The sequence below is a fragment of the Rhipicephalus microplus genome, chromosome 9 (assembly GCF_043290135.1).
Source record: "Rhipicephalus microplus isolate Deutch F79 chromosome 9, USDA_Rmic, whole genome shotgun sequence".
Classification (NCBI taxonomy): Eukaryota; Metazoa; Arthropoda; class Arachnida; order Ixodida; family Ixodidae; genus Rhipicephalus; species Rhipicephalus microplus.
In genome coordinates, this window is record NC_134708.1 from 28704011 (window position 1) to 28718471 (window position 14461).

Here is a 14461-nt window from a genome sequence, read left to right on the forward strand (position 1 = left end):
TGTCACGCGTAAGTATTGACTTTTGAAACTCTAACAATATTTTTTTTTACAGTAGCTATAAATTTGTAAATGCATTAAATGGACATCCTGTTGATAGTTTTTATAAAAAATCAGAAGATACCATCATGCTATAATTGCACTGATGTGCAAGAGGAAAACACATCATTATCTTCATGATTGTGCTCTTCGTTTGCTGTAGAATCAAAGCCACATGTGCTGATTTCTGAGGGGCTCCCATCGTGTACAACTTGGTCTCATTTTGTGCCTGCTGACTTCCCCGATTTAATAACGCCACATGATACTGTGTTATCCTTGACTATCATTTCATTTTCTCAGCATCTATTCTGTTACTCTGACACACTGCCAGTTGCCTTTGTTTTATGTATATCTCTATTTCACGGATCTATTTTATTTTTTTAAGCTGCTCCAAGTCCTTGGCTGGTGTTTAATTTCAAGTCTTAAAGCGTACTCGTGCCGGCTGGTTGCTACAGTTGTCCAAGCAAGTTGGTCGCTGGGCGACCAGTCACAAACAATCATCAATGGAAGCTTCTTTCGAAAAGCACCCGTTTCAACCCGCTCGCTTTCTGGTTGATTTCGCAGTCACGCTGTCTGTGGTTGTGGGGCCGAATCCCACAGAAAAAAAATTCGGTAGACTCCATGCCTTGTGGGAATCAGTTTTGTGTGAAGCTGTCGGCAAGCAATTATGTACACTGAAAATTTTGGCTTTCAGCCAAGTATTACACGGTGAATTGATGCGGTTTTGTAAGGGCAGCAGTTTTGTGCACGTACTGGCAATGTGTTTTGGCTTAGCGGAAATGTCAACTACACTGGCGTTAAAGGGTAACTTATAGTCTGACGTAACAATAGCATTGACAGTAGAGCAAACTTGACAGTTCGATTGAAACAACATGCACGTCACGCTGCAATGATGTGAATTTCATATGGAACTTCTGTTAGTGTATTCCTCAGGGGTCGAGCAACACTTTAACATAGCTTGCTGAATCATAGAAATGCAAATGTGTTGTTAATTAGATTGCTTTAGAAGTGGAGCCAACACTGGAGCCGCAATTGCAGTTAACCCGACATGACACCTGTATCACAGGAGTACTACTTATGGTATGCTTTTTGCTTTGTTATAAAAGTAGATTGCCAGCACTGTAACTACAATTTGTATTGCACCGATATTACGCTTGCACGGGGTCTTGTTTCAAAGTAATTTCAAGACCTGGCGTGGCTCAGTGGTACAATACCCGACTGCCATGCAGAATGCATTGGTTCGATCCCTGCTGGGATCCTCATCTTTATACTTTGCCTTCGCGAACTCTTTTGTCAATGCTCTATTATTTAAATTGCGAATGTCTGCTGCGCCTGAGCAGCTGTGAATGACCTGTGGCTCATACCCGTATGTCACGGGCGGGGCCGCAGTTCATATAGCATACTGCGGCTGGTGGTATACGGGAGTGTGCCACAGTTGTCTGGAGGAGAGGGGTTGACAATGTGTGCGACAGGTTTTTCATATTATTCATGTCATGACCAGCCAGTTGTGTTCCTCAGACCCTCTTGCCCTTACATATTAGTTTTCGTCTACAGCAAGCTAGGATGGCTATCACAAGAGGAAGGAAGGAAGAATGACAATGCAGTTGAACGTAGGCGGCTTGGTAGATTCCTAGATAGATACTTACACAGCAACGCTCAAAGTGCCATAGAAATGCTTCGCACTTAAAGAGTGCCATTTTACTCATTTGTTCCTGTAGTTGGTGCTCATATCTGAGGCAATACTTCTTCTTTGTTTCTTCTTTCGAGGTAGAAATTCTTTACGGTGCGACGAAAGTCTGTACGCGACCTTCTGCCGACGAAGCCGGTGTCAGACATTCCCATTGAGCCTTGGTGGTACATCAACGTTGGCTACGTCACGGAAGATGACATCAAGGTTGTGATCACCATTTCTTGCTTGTGTCACATTCTTGTTAGACATTGTAAGATGAAACATTCTAATCAATCTATGCTAGGGTCCAACAACTAACCTTTGGGTCAGCTTTTTTGCCCCGCCGCGGTGGTCTAGTGGCTAAGGTACTCGGCTGCTGACCCGCAGGTCGCGGGTTCGGATCCCGGCTGCGGCGGCTGCATTTCCGATGGAGGTGGAAATGAAGGAGGCCCGTGTGCTCAGATTTGGGTGCACATTAAAGAACCCCAGGTGGTCTAAATTTCCGGAGCCCTCCACTACGGCGTCTCTCATAATCATATGGTGGTTTTGGGGATGTTAAACCCCACATATCATTGGGTCAGCTTTAAAGCAACAAGCGACACTCTTGTTTCTCTTCCAAACGCTTCTTGTCAAGCACTTGCTTTCTGGATATTCAAAAAACGTGTTAAAAAAATTAAACTAATGTAGAATCAATAATTATGATTCACGTTCAGAGTGATATTTGATATTTATGATATCGGAGCATAAGCTTATTTATAGTAATGGTTAATTGACTGTTTCAAAAAGGTACTGACACAAAACTTTGAGCCTGTCATTTTCTTGCTGCAGTTTGTTGCTGGGGTCCTGTAAGTCACAACACAGCACATCGTTTGTGGCACTGCCCTGCTGATAATTAACAACAGGCTTCCTTTTACCGACCAGTCTCAGTTTCAATTTGAGAGAGCTCCAAAAACGACAAGTCACCGGGTGCAACTACCGCCACCTAGCGTGCGCAATGCTCAACCACCTCAGCACACAGAACTGTGGTGCGCTTCAGCGTGGTCCGCATCAAGAAGTCCTTTCGAACAGGAATTGGGAAAGCAGTGTCGCCAAACACAAAACTTCCAGTGCATGCGCTGCGGCCACCAACTCATGAGCAGCCGCCGAGAAGTAGTCTGCTGCGAAATTGCAGCAAAAAGTAATGGCAGCTGGGATTACATGATAACTTGTTGTATTGGCTGCATCGTGCTAATGTGAGGTAGGTAGGTGGGTCACCGTCGAGTCACTTTAAATGTTTCGATTCCGCGAGGTACGGCATGTAGCACTTGATTGTGCACACAAGCTTGAAAATTTTTGTAAAATACCTTCCAAACCATATTTACTGCTGATAATATACATGTGATATACACATATTCACAGGAAACAATCTTACAGGCTCTCTCACCCGCAAAATTTTGTTTCAGTACCCCTTTAAACTAACAATTAATTTATCTTAAACTCTAACCCGACTGGGCTAGAGTAACAATATTGTACAAAAGCTTGTAGTATTTCTAAGTGGACGCTCATTTTACTAACAAAAAAAGATCACTTCGTTTTGTGCAACTCTTCGACTGCAGGTTGTCTCGACCGCTGAGAAGGCCGTGATTGACAAAGTGATAGACGACGGACCACAGAGGGCGGGAACACTGAAAGCAGAACATGTGAGAAGTGCGTGCCTTTTGTGCTTTGCTTCTGAAATGTTTTTAATTTTGGATAATTTCGTATAAAATAGCTCTAGTTTGAGTAGTTGTTTTGGGGTCAGCACTAAAAAAACATTTTTTTTCAGCCCTAGCTGGCTAAACGTTGTGTAGTGTCAGAAAGTAGATGATGGAGACTGTCATATGAAACTATAATGAAGACTAAGTATGTGCTACAAGTTTACTTGATATTGAAACAAAGTGTTTATTTGTAGCCTAATCTGAAGCCTACCTCACTTGTGTAATAACAATACTGACTGCTGCTGGCCAGCTGTGGACTAATTTTGGCTATTGGCTGCTTTAATAATGAAATACATAATGCATTGTGTAATAACATTGTCCTACGTTACATTGTGTACTTTGATAGCATCATCACACAATGTGATGATGCCATTGCACACATCAAATTATTCAGTTTCATGACATAATGACGTCACAATGAAGTAGAGAAAGTAGTGGTGACATCTTATGTCAAATTATGAAATCACACAATATCTTGTTGTAATGGTGTCGCATGTTGGGAACGTCGTGATTGTTAGGATCTCAATTCTGTTGTCGCATCCGGGCATGCCATGCTTTTGCATTCAATAAAGTTAAAAAGTATATATGTCTGCGTAACTATTTCCAATATTGTGCCCTTCACATTGCTGTTAAAACTCTTTATGCCTGCATTCGCATGTACGCAGTGCTGTGTTATTAATGTGCATGCTGATTTCTGACACCACCTTTTTCAGGCCTCTACTTGAAAGGTTTGGTATACATAGACGTCCCCCTAGATGACCATGACTGTGTTACTGGTGAGTCGACAATTACTAGGTTGCACAGTACAGTTGAAGCACGGACATGAAACAGTTTTATAATTGCGATAGCATTAAAAAGCTAATTTTGCAGAATTTAGGTGGGGGCATTATTGGTTGTTAGCAAAAAATCAACATTGCCTGTAACCGAAAAATTAAGATGCAAATAGCATGAATGATCAAATTTTTTGGTTCAAGTAAGAATAGAACCCAGGCTTTCTGCATAGTAAGCCATGTCATTCCTTGAAACTGCTCTGAAATAAAATACTATGTGAATGTCATCTAGTGGTAGGAGTCTTCTTAAAGCATGTTAATATTGCATAGAATCGCACCAGGCATCAAAACATATGAACTTCTCAACAAGCGGGTGTTTTAAAAACTCTCCCATTATAAAGCGCTCCGACACATTTAATTATCACCATCAGCAGAATCATCAACAAAGTTAGCAGTTGCGTAGGTTTGTGGCTTGCATTAAGTAGCGCACCCTTTACTATTTTTGCCAAGGGAATAATTACAACATAGTGAGCACTGTGCGACTCTACTCGCAATAGGCATTCTAGGATAGTTTGAAATGGCCCACGCTATGCGGCCAGACGTTTGTTTTCCTGCGGAACGGTTGAGGCATGCGCCGAGAAGGGGATATATGCGAGACCGGTTACGCTGTCGTGCCACGTCTTAATGTTGAAGGGTGAAGCTCGAGCATCCTCCAAACTTTGTTTTTTTTAATCTTTGCATTCTGTGAGCATAAAATAAAGCATGAAAGTTCAACATTGCCAACTTATTGAAGGAGCACGAAGCATGTTTTTTATGCTACAGTCTCTTTTGACATCTCAGATCATTTGATGGTAGTGTCTGACAACACAAACACTTTTAGACATGGCTTCATCACTACTAAGCAACTTTTTCTTTAACATCTGCTGTATAGCTGCACTTGAAAACATCTTTGTGTATAGTACGGCATTATTTTGTGCTTGAAGAATACTGTGTGTTGTTTTGCGTGTGACAACACATATATGTTGTTTTTTATGTTACTGGTAGTTCTGTTCATGTCTAACCACTTTTTTTTTTTAAATATACATTTGCAGTGCCTCCCCTGGAAGGTTTTGTGATGAACAGAGTACTGGGAGATTATTTTGAGACGCTGCTGTACAAAATATTTGTTTCTATCGATGGGAACACCCCGCTTTCAGAGGTGAGTGTAAATGTGACGTCTTGAGCATGTTAACTGGTTCATTGTTTCATTTTTTTATTCATTCTCCCTCATGCTTTTTAATTGATAGCATCTGTAATTTCGACTGTGTTTTGCTTCAATGCATTAGGTAGTTAAATTGGTTGTAAATACAGCTATCTGCCACGCTCACACGTCGATATTACGAAACATCATTTATAACGAAGTAAACGAAGAATCGCCTTGCTATAGATATAGTGTTAGAAATATACCTTTATAACAAATTCTCTGATATAACGAATTTATTTTCGTGTAAGATGCAACTTCATTGTATTGAGGCTTGTGTGTATAACCATGTCAAATAATACTGCCATCATGTCTTCATTGCAGCAGCTAAATAAAACAGTAAAATTCGTGTAATGAAGTTTAGATTCAGGCAACACCCCTTCCATCACAGTCAAAATTACAATTTTGGCAGTTACTAATTGTTGTCATTATTTTTTGTTTTTGGAATGATTGTTGTGCTTGTCATTGCCATAATCTAGTGACATTATTCAAGTTGTCAGTGTGGCTTATCTGTTCTTGTCATGACTGTCATAATCCATTGTGAAGTTGAAACGGCCAAAACAATATTAACTTTATTTCCGCAGAGAAAAAAAACTTTTTTTTTTCATGCTTTAGCTTATAGATCACTTCAGAAGAGGACGTACAGAAACTTTCTTAGCCTGAGAACTCTTTTCTATTGTCCATCTAAAAGGATACTGAAAATATTAGAGGTGTAACGCAGATTTCTAGATGGGCTCTATTAGATCACACTTGATTGTGGTACGATGGGATTAAAATGATGGAAAAGCTTCACTTAGACTATCATTTAAAGCTGGAAGTGGTAATGTTAGTCTACATCATTATGTGGTGTACTTAACTTTATGTAGAAAATGGTCCACCATTTGAAAAGAAACATCTGAGTAACAATAAAATAAATAAATAAGATGAGAACGTTCATTTGCCTTTATTAGAAATTAGGTGGTACTGCCAACAGCTCATGGATGTATGTGTAATCAATTTGTGTGTCAGCCTTCCTGCTGCTTTTTGACAGATTGACAGATTGCTAAGTGTGGGTGTACACTGTGCTGTTTTCCTGACATGCTGTCATGCTCTTTGCTTGAAAATGGAGTTTGACGGCTCTCTTGCGAAGTGGTGTATTTGACGCCTGCCCTTTTCTTTTTGTCTCAGCTTGCCAGTGTTTTGAGGATTGATGTTCAACTTGTAAAGGTCAGTGCTTGCATTGTTCTCAACATTGCTTAACAGTAAAATACTTAAGTCAGCATCGCACTGGCAGTGTCAAGTCTGAAGGGAGTGCAAAGTGGGATGGCCTTCTTGTTTGTCATCCCTCCCCTTTTTTCATACTCTAAATTTTTTCTGCTTTCCTTGCCTCTCTTTATTTGTTTTTTTTTTCTTTTTCTCTTTACATAGTTTTCTTTTCTCACTCCTTTCTATTTCTTCCATATCTCTCTCTTTTTCTCACTTCTTCTTTCTTTCTATCTCATTCTGTCTTCCTTCAATTTTTTTTCTCTATTTCTTTCTTTCTACGGATATTTTTCTCTCTTTATACGGATTTCTCTTTCTACGGTTTGTGGGTTTGCAGGTTCGAATACTGCCTCGTTGGGAATATTTATTTTTTCGCCAAGAATTTCTGTTATCCCTGTTCTTTCCCTCTTTGTCTCAACCTGCTCTCTCACCCATCAAAGTTATAGTGTCCCACACTTGACAAATAGGTGCACGTATTCTTGGAATAAATCGGAAGAGGACAAAGAGGAAAAAATAGCGCAGCTCACTTCATAATGATGATAGCTATCTGTTCGCAAATTGTGACGGACGGCTGGCCTAAACATTCTTGCTAATTATATCCAGCCGCCCTTTTGTACCACCTCCAATGAAGTCTGTAACTGTCATCTACAGCATTAACGTCGGCAAGAACGATAACAAACAAAAGGCTTTTATTTTCAATGCACTCAAGACCACTTGCTTGTGCTCTGAGGGATATCTCTAGTAGTGGACACGAGTTGAGGGTGCATTAACTTGACCAGTGAGATGGGAGTGTATCACATTAAAAAAAAAGTAATATCAAGTATCAACCTAAGTAATAAATAAAGGTAGCATATTGCATCTATGAGAATTTGTACCAACTACAAATGGCTTGTCCAGCAGTATTGTAATGATTTTTGCTCGTGCTGATGTTTTATTCAGAAATCCTTAATCACTCGATCATAACACTGCCCAGATAGCGACGTGTGCCAGATTTTATCATGGTCGGTAATGCAAAATGCACCAGCCGCTATCCTAACGTTCGTCCTAATTCTGATTCTTTGAAAAAAAAAAAAAGAAATGCAGTACCTCTGACTGTTCTTTCGTTAGATATGCATAAGAGACAAAAGTAGCGATCTATTCTTGCGTGGAAGAAGCCGTTCTGTCTGTTGCGTCCAAGTGATAGTGGAAGTGGTATTGCTTGCCAGGCGACATTTGCTTGTCCAGCGATGACAAATGTTTCGTCCAATGGCTTTCACATGGCAAAGTAAGGCCTTCCAGACAGGGTGGGAATGTTCGAAGTTGGAAAGGGTAGAATTTGAGCACCACACTTTTTGCAGTTTCTTTAGTATTCATTTTTAGTGTGTACATCGTATTTTAGCAAATGCTTTGCCGGAAGAATAGTGCATGTTATAATCGAATTAAGTCAACGGATTCTTCGGTGCGATTCGTGCAGTATTATTCTTGGAGGCAGCTGTAGCTTGTTTTATCCAGAGCAACTACCGTCGTTGTAGAGCTTGCTGTTGGGCTAGTTGGCAGGTTGTTATAGCAAATTAATTAGGCGCAAATTGGCACCTCCCCATTCATGCACGTCCTAAATAGAGAGAGGATGCAGAACATAAGAGCAGATAAAAACATGAGTGTTTACTTTTTTGCGTATTTCAGTTTTGTGCCTTTTTTTCTGATGTGCGCTGCCATAAGTTGAAGAGAACAGTGAATCGATGAAAGGGCCTATTAAAACAGCATCGTTACCAGTGTATTGTGGTGTATCTAATATCTTGGTGGTAAAACCTGCTGCGTCAGCGAGTGCTGTCAAAATGCCGAGTTATAATTTGGAAGTAACCAAAAAAAAAAGTTGACAATCGAGCAACTCAATATAGGCAGTAGGCTGAAGTGGTCACCCCATGAATTTACAGAAGAAACGTAATATAACTTTTATTGGCAGAACAGTTTCATCTGTTGCTGAAAAGTGGTACTTTAGTTGTGGCAGTTTTTTTTTACATTAAATAGATGTATACAACTGTGATAGTCAGCGACAAGTGTAACTGTTCCGACTATAAAACATTCATTATCAAAAAAAAAAAAAGATCTACAGAAGGCGAGGTTGTTTGAAAATTACATATAGTAAACACTATTTGAATTGTTAGTTTCTATTTCTGTGAGATTAATTAGTAGATGTGATTTGTGAATGCCGCATTCTCATTGCTTAGTTTCAGTATGAGTTTACTTGGTTACATGCAGTGAAGATTGCACATAACATTATACAGTATAACAATGTATTCACATAATCTATAGCACAACAATTTGTACATTGTTTTCTTTTTTTGGGGGGGGGGGGGGGGGGGGAAGGGTTTATTGTTGGCTGACCTTCTGTTAGCTTTGACTTGTTCGATTTTTCGTTTACTGATTCGTTTTTCAGAATGCTGTATCTATGTACTGTCGCCTCGGTTTTGCACAAAAGAAAAACAAAGACATGTCAGGACTGGATCCTTCCTGGCTAAATCAAAACTGCAAGACTGTCAAGTGAGCATGCAGATGTTTTTTTTATCTTTCACTTATCACTTGCATTACAAACACCAGGCTGCTATGAGAAAGTCGCACAAAAGTGTAGTGATCGGTGTAGTTCTACAATCTGCGCCAAAGGCAACTCCACCACTGTAAAGCCCGAGGAAGGGCTCAGCGCAGTTACCAAGCTATTCCATTTCGTAGAGTTCCCACCACTCCTCCATTCATCAAACCGCCGATGGTGTCAATGTTTGAGGTATGTACATTCTAGCCTAATTGTAACAAAGTTGCATCTTACAACAAAATAAGTTCGTTATATCCAGGAATTCATTATAAAGGTTATTTCTAACAATATTGCCTATTGCAAGATCATTTTATATTTACTTCGTTATAACCGATATTTTATTATATCTGTGTTCATTATATTGAGGTCTGAGTGTATGTAGGGCTTCTTTGGCACAAACAGAATCTTGTTAGGGAGATTAGCAAAATTGGTGTGTGATACGTGTGCTACCTTTTGTTGTGCTTTATTGACTTCCTCCTTGTTACGGCAGTTAAAGTACATCCCATCTGCAGTGAGTTCCGTTGGGTTATTTTGATTCCCCTTTAGGTGTAGAGCCGTGGAATAGCCGGTGGGAGGAGCGAGTGCTTGCTTAGTGAGGTGATGGTGCCCTTTCTTGCACAAAGCCAAAATCAGCCGCACGTTCCTGACATGGTTTTAGCGATTTTAGGTTAATTATTGCAATTACTTCTTGGTTATATCTATTAATTATGTTATTTCAGGTCTTGTTCATTTATTTTAACCCAGTTTCGAGCAACACTAGCTGTGTTGTAGGCCTGTATTGACCACTCGATTGTTGCGTGCTCATGGCACACGAAATCTAAAGATGGATGATAAGCTTGTCCGCTAAAGTGTTGCCTACTTGAAAACCACTTCTCAAAAGATAGTATACTTCAAACATGCATGTATGTAGGAAACAAATACAGTAATCTAGCCGTTACTGGGGCCAACCAGTTGGCTCAATAATAGAGTTCTAGTTTGTCTGAAAGCTTGCCGACATCTGTATACTGCCAAGTCAGCATAAGGAACTTACAGTGGCTGATGTCTCAACAGTGACAGTTAGTGATGCAGAATCTAACCAGAGAACAAGCAAACATAAATAGTCGTGTAAGGAACTGTCATACCGTACTTGAAACTGCTGCCGTAAATTGTTAGCGGCGTCGCGATCACCAACCAGTGTAAAGTTCTTGAATGACATTTTCTTTTTTTTTTTTGGCTGGTGTGCTGACAGCACCAAAGCATTTCAAATGCGTTCTTGTCAGATGAAGCATCACCAGACCAGCTTTGATGCCACAATCGTTCACAGGTTTGGTAACCTGGTGAAGTGTTGACAACGAGTTTACACGCGCATGCTTTAGCCCTTTGATGTGTCCTAAATGGGAAACATTCACGCCTGAAGCAGTGAGCAAAACGCATTGCAAACACAGAGGACGAAAACCCAAATCGGCTGTATGAGCACCGTCTTTTGACTAAAATTTCATTTGGATCTCACTTCAACTTACCCACACATGAAAAAAAAAAAGAAACAGAAATAACAGGAAATTAGCACTGTGGCAAAAAAGTGGCATCACACGTGGGACATTGTGCTCCACACAAGGTGTTACCTTTTCATTGCAATGTCCCATTTTCTTATTTTATATATGCATAGCCTTTTCATTTCCCTTTCTTCAGTATATGTATATAGTTGTATTGTGGGTAGATTGTAATAATGCACCAGTTGTGAGGCAATGCCCATGATGGACCATCTGCTAACATGTAATATGCTTATTAGCTCTATTACATTGTTCCTTTGTTTTCTCTCTCGCTGAGTTGTAGCTCTAATGAATTGTTCACTTTTGGTGTTTGAGTTAGTATGAACCCTTTCGGTAATGCCAGGTGAGCTTAGACACTAAAAGAAAATATTAACTCGACGTGGATTTTTGAAGTAGCATTACAGAAACCTCATAGTGCTTGACGCAAGTGAAAAAAATTATGAAACGAAATCTCATTTTAGTGCTAAGCCTGTGTAGTGGTAGCGCAATTCAAACTGGCCATCTCCCAGAGTTGGCTTGTGGTGTACTACTTACTAGCTTCAATGCCCAACAGCCAGGGTCATGGCAGAACGGAGCGAGGCACTTTAGCTAAACACAGCTCGGGGAAAATAAAACAGGGGTACCATCGAGAAGTTATTTTTTGCATAAATCGGACAAAAGTTCACCAGCTTTAATGCAATAAAATGTTCTGCACTCTCAGGGATAGATTCAGTATGTGTGATTAATAGTACTGAGGCTTACTATATAATTTGGCTTGTTTGTTTGTTTATTTTCAAGTACCTTGCAGGCCTCCCAAAGGCAGATACAAAAGTAAGGACAATTTACATTAGTATCGTGAATGGCAAGTACAGTATAGGTACGAAGCTAGTGATACGTGATGTTAGATTATAAAACATTACAAAGTGGCAAGTTCGAAACATGAAAGGGAAATGTGATAGTGTGTTAGACATATTGAATTGTGCAGTTTACCAGTACTAGGTGGGGTTACAATGCACTTAAACTAAACTTGAAAGAACAGTGTCACTTTGTTGATGAAATAACAAAAAAGTAAAAAAAAAAGGAAAGAGGGGTGTGTGCATCATGGGGTCAAATAGACCAGCTGAGCATTATGAGTGAAATGGCTCGCTAGAGTTATCGTGAGTACGCTGTAGGGCGATCCTGTTTGGAAGATTGTTGCACAGGCATACAACGTGCGAGAGTGACAAGAAGTTGAAAACATTAGTGCTACTACCATAGACGCGAGTGTAGCTGAAGTCATCATGCAATCTATGCGATAAGTAAGAGGGATGTTGTAATTGCGCTAGTGGTGGCTGAGCAGTGTGGGTGTATTTATGAAAGAATGTTCTACTGGTGGTGCAAATGATGCCCTAAATTTACCCTTATTTCTTGTTTAGTAGAACTCTGCTGTGTATGATATCAACGTTGCTGGCGTTCTCAACCCTTTTTTTTTCTTTTACACAAATTGTTTGTTGTCCTTAGTGTCCACCTAATGTGTAATACATAGATATTTTGATTAGGTCAAGCAGCCGGGAGGTTGAGGAGTTCATGTCTGTGTTGCACACGGAAGTTGAGAAGGAAGGCCTGCTGATTGGCGGAGAGTCGGCGCCTGCAGCGGATTCTGTCAGTCTGCACGAATCAGGTACTGCCACGAAACTTGTTGTGTTATCAGATTGGCACCACATATTGTAGTGCAGGGATGTGTCCGTTTCGCTTGAAGTTGTAGAAACAAAAAAAAAAATTTCGCTGACCACCGTCTTGTTGCTGCCCAAATTCTGCACCAAGGCCACTTTTGAAAGGGCTGATTGTCTTGTGTAACACCTGGCACTACTATTAGTTTATAAAGAGGGAAAATAATGACAATTTGAATTTGTTCAATGGGAAAGCTAGCTGTTGGCAAGACACTGTTAGTGTAGACTTGTTTTGCTGTCCTGATTTTAATAGAAAACAGCTCTTTCACAAGAGTTACCATGTTTTGCTCGCACCTCCTGAACAACTGGTCACCCTTCTAAAACTACCTCTCCGCAGCCGCTGGCAAATAGCTAAGCATGTTTATACTAGTAATTGCGATTTGGAAGCAGCCGGCCTTTTCATTAAGAAACTGAGACCTGTCAATTAAATCAGCAAATTAATAGTCTAGATTGTGAGGCTAAACAATTGAAACCATAAACTGCACTCATGCCATGAAAATTGAGTAGGAACACAGCAATGCCTGCGCGTGAAAAATATTTCTCTCAGATTTCAGGAGAAATATGCTGGCCTGCTTTGTTTCCTCCATTGTTTTGATTGCCATCTTGCTGTGCTGTGTTCAGTTACAGTGAGCGTTCAATAAAAACTTCGCTGTGCACCTCAGTGTCATTGGTGTTGTCGCCACGATCGTGCCATTTCGTGCTTGATATTTTTGCAGTAATAACTACAGCAACTTGATATGAAGGTACGAAACTATGTCGCCACGGTGAATCAGTGGCTACGGTGCTCGGCTGCTGACCCAGAGGTCGCAAGTTCGATCCCGGTCGTGGCAGTCGCATTTCTATGGGGGCAAAATGAGAGAGGCCCGTGTAATGTGCAATGTAATATTTAATAGCTGTGTAGGAACTCAGCCGGGAATATGTGTGTCTTTAACAATGTCATAACGTCATGATTTTGTCATTCTCTTCTTGATTTCGGTCACTATCATATTGGATGCTTGGTTGTGCATCTGCACATAACAAACCTTCGTTAACGTATGCATATAACTATATTTTGAGCCTATACATTATGCAACTTCCGTTTGATCTTTCAGAGGGGCAGATGCTCAATTAGAGCAGCTGAGCTTGAGTATCACACATAACCGTGCTTATCATTAATTTTAATTTGTTTGCCAGCACCAACCGACTTATCCGCAACAAGGAACCGTGTAAAGCGGATTGGCTTTCTTTTCGACTCCAACCTGACTGCCTTCCTAATGATGGGAAACTTGTCCCTGGTAAGCTTACACAAAAGTCAAGAAAGTCACAGCATCAGTGATTAGTTAATACACTGCAAGGTGTAAGAGCTATTCATTGTTTCCTGCTAATGTCTTCCTTCCGCACTCAACAGGGTTTGAAAAGTCATGCTGTGACCATGTTTGAAGTGGGTAAACTCACGGATGAATCGCTGGACAGCTTTCTCGTGGAGCTAAAGAAAGTGAGCATGGTTTCTTGTTTATGCATGCTGCGTGATGCTTTTGCCTGCAGCGCTATACCATTACCACGCAGAAAATTTTGTTTGTGAAAGCAAGTCTAGTGATACAGGGGTAAATGTGATATAAGTTCGTCAGAATTACCTTTGGATGCCTCTATTCGCCGTCGTTTACCTTGACAGCCAACAGCGGCACACACTGGTGATGTGTGAGTAAATGTGATAGTTCAGTCACAAATGCCTAGTCATTAACCCATGTGCTTTTCTATTTTTCCCTTTTTTATACTGTTGTTATTTTGTGTGTTCGTTAATGTTGTGTTATAATAAAGTTGTTAAATTCTTTTTAATCCTCCACTTTAAGACAGAAAAAAAATTTCATGAAAAATGTCTTGCAACCGTGTTCCATTGTGTTCTTTTGTTTAAATATTCGTATGTATCTTTCTCACCCGTCTTGTACTTGTTTTCTGTGGTATTTTATCAATAAATCAAAATAAATTATGCATTAAAATAGGGCATG

At 40.2% G+C, this 14461-nt stretch overlaps 1 protein-coding gene across 2 annotated transcripts in view; it reads left to right on the forward strand.

Annotated features, from left to right (window-relative positions):
• Positions 1-14461, forward strand: part of LOC119163652 (protein FAM91A1) — a 32633-nt gene that overhangs the window by 5496 nt on the left and 12676 nt on the right. For both annotated transcript variants that reach the window (XM_037415695.2, XM_037415696.2), the window contains 9 exons: positions 1808-1930; positions 3301-3391; positions 4155-4217; positions 5303-5409; positions 6619-6657; positions 9110-9213; positions 12306-12427; positions 13650-13750; positions 13864-13950. In XM_037415695.2, the coding sequence (XP_037271592.2) occupies positions 1808-1930; positions 3301-3391; positions 4155-4217; positions 5303-5409; positions 6619-6657; positions 9110-9213; positions 12306-12427; positions 13650-13750; positions 13864-13950 (837 nt within the window). The remainder of the gene's footprint in view (positions 1-1807; positions 1931-3300; positions 3392-4154; positions 4218-5302; positions 5410-6618; positions 6658-9109; positions 9214-12305; positions 12428-13649; positions 13751-13863; positions 13951-14461) is intronic.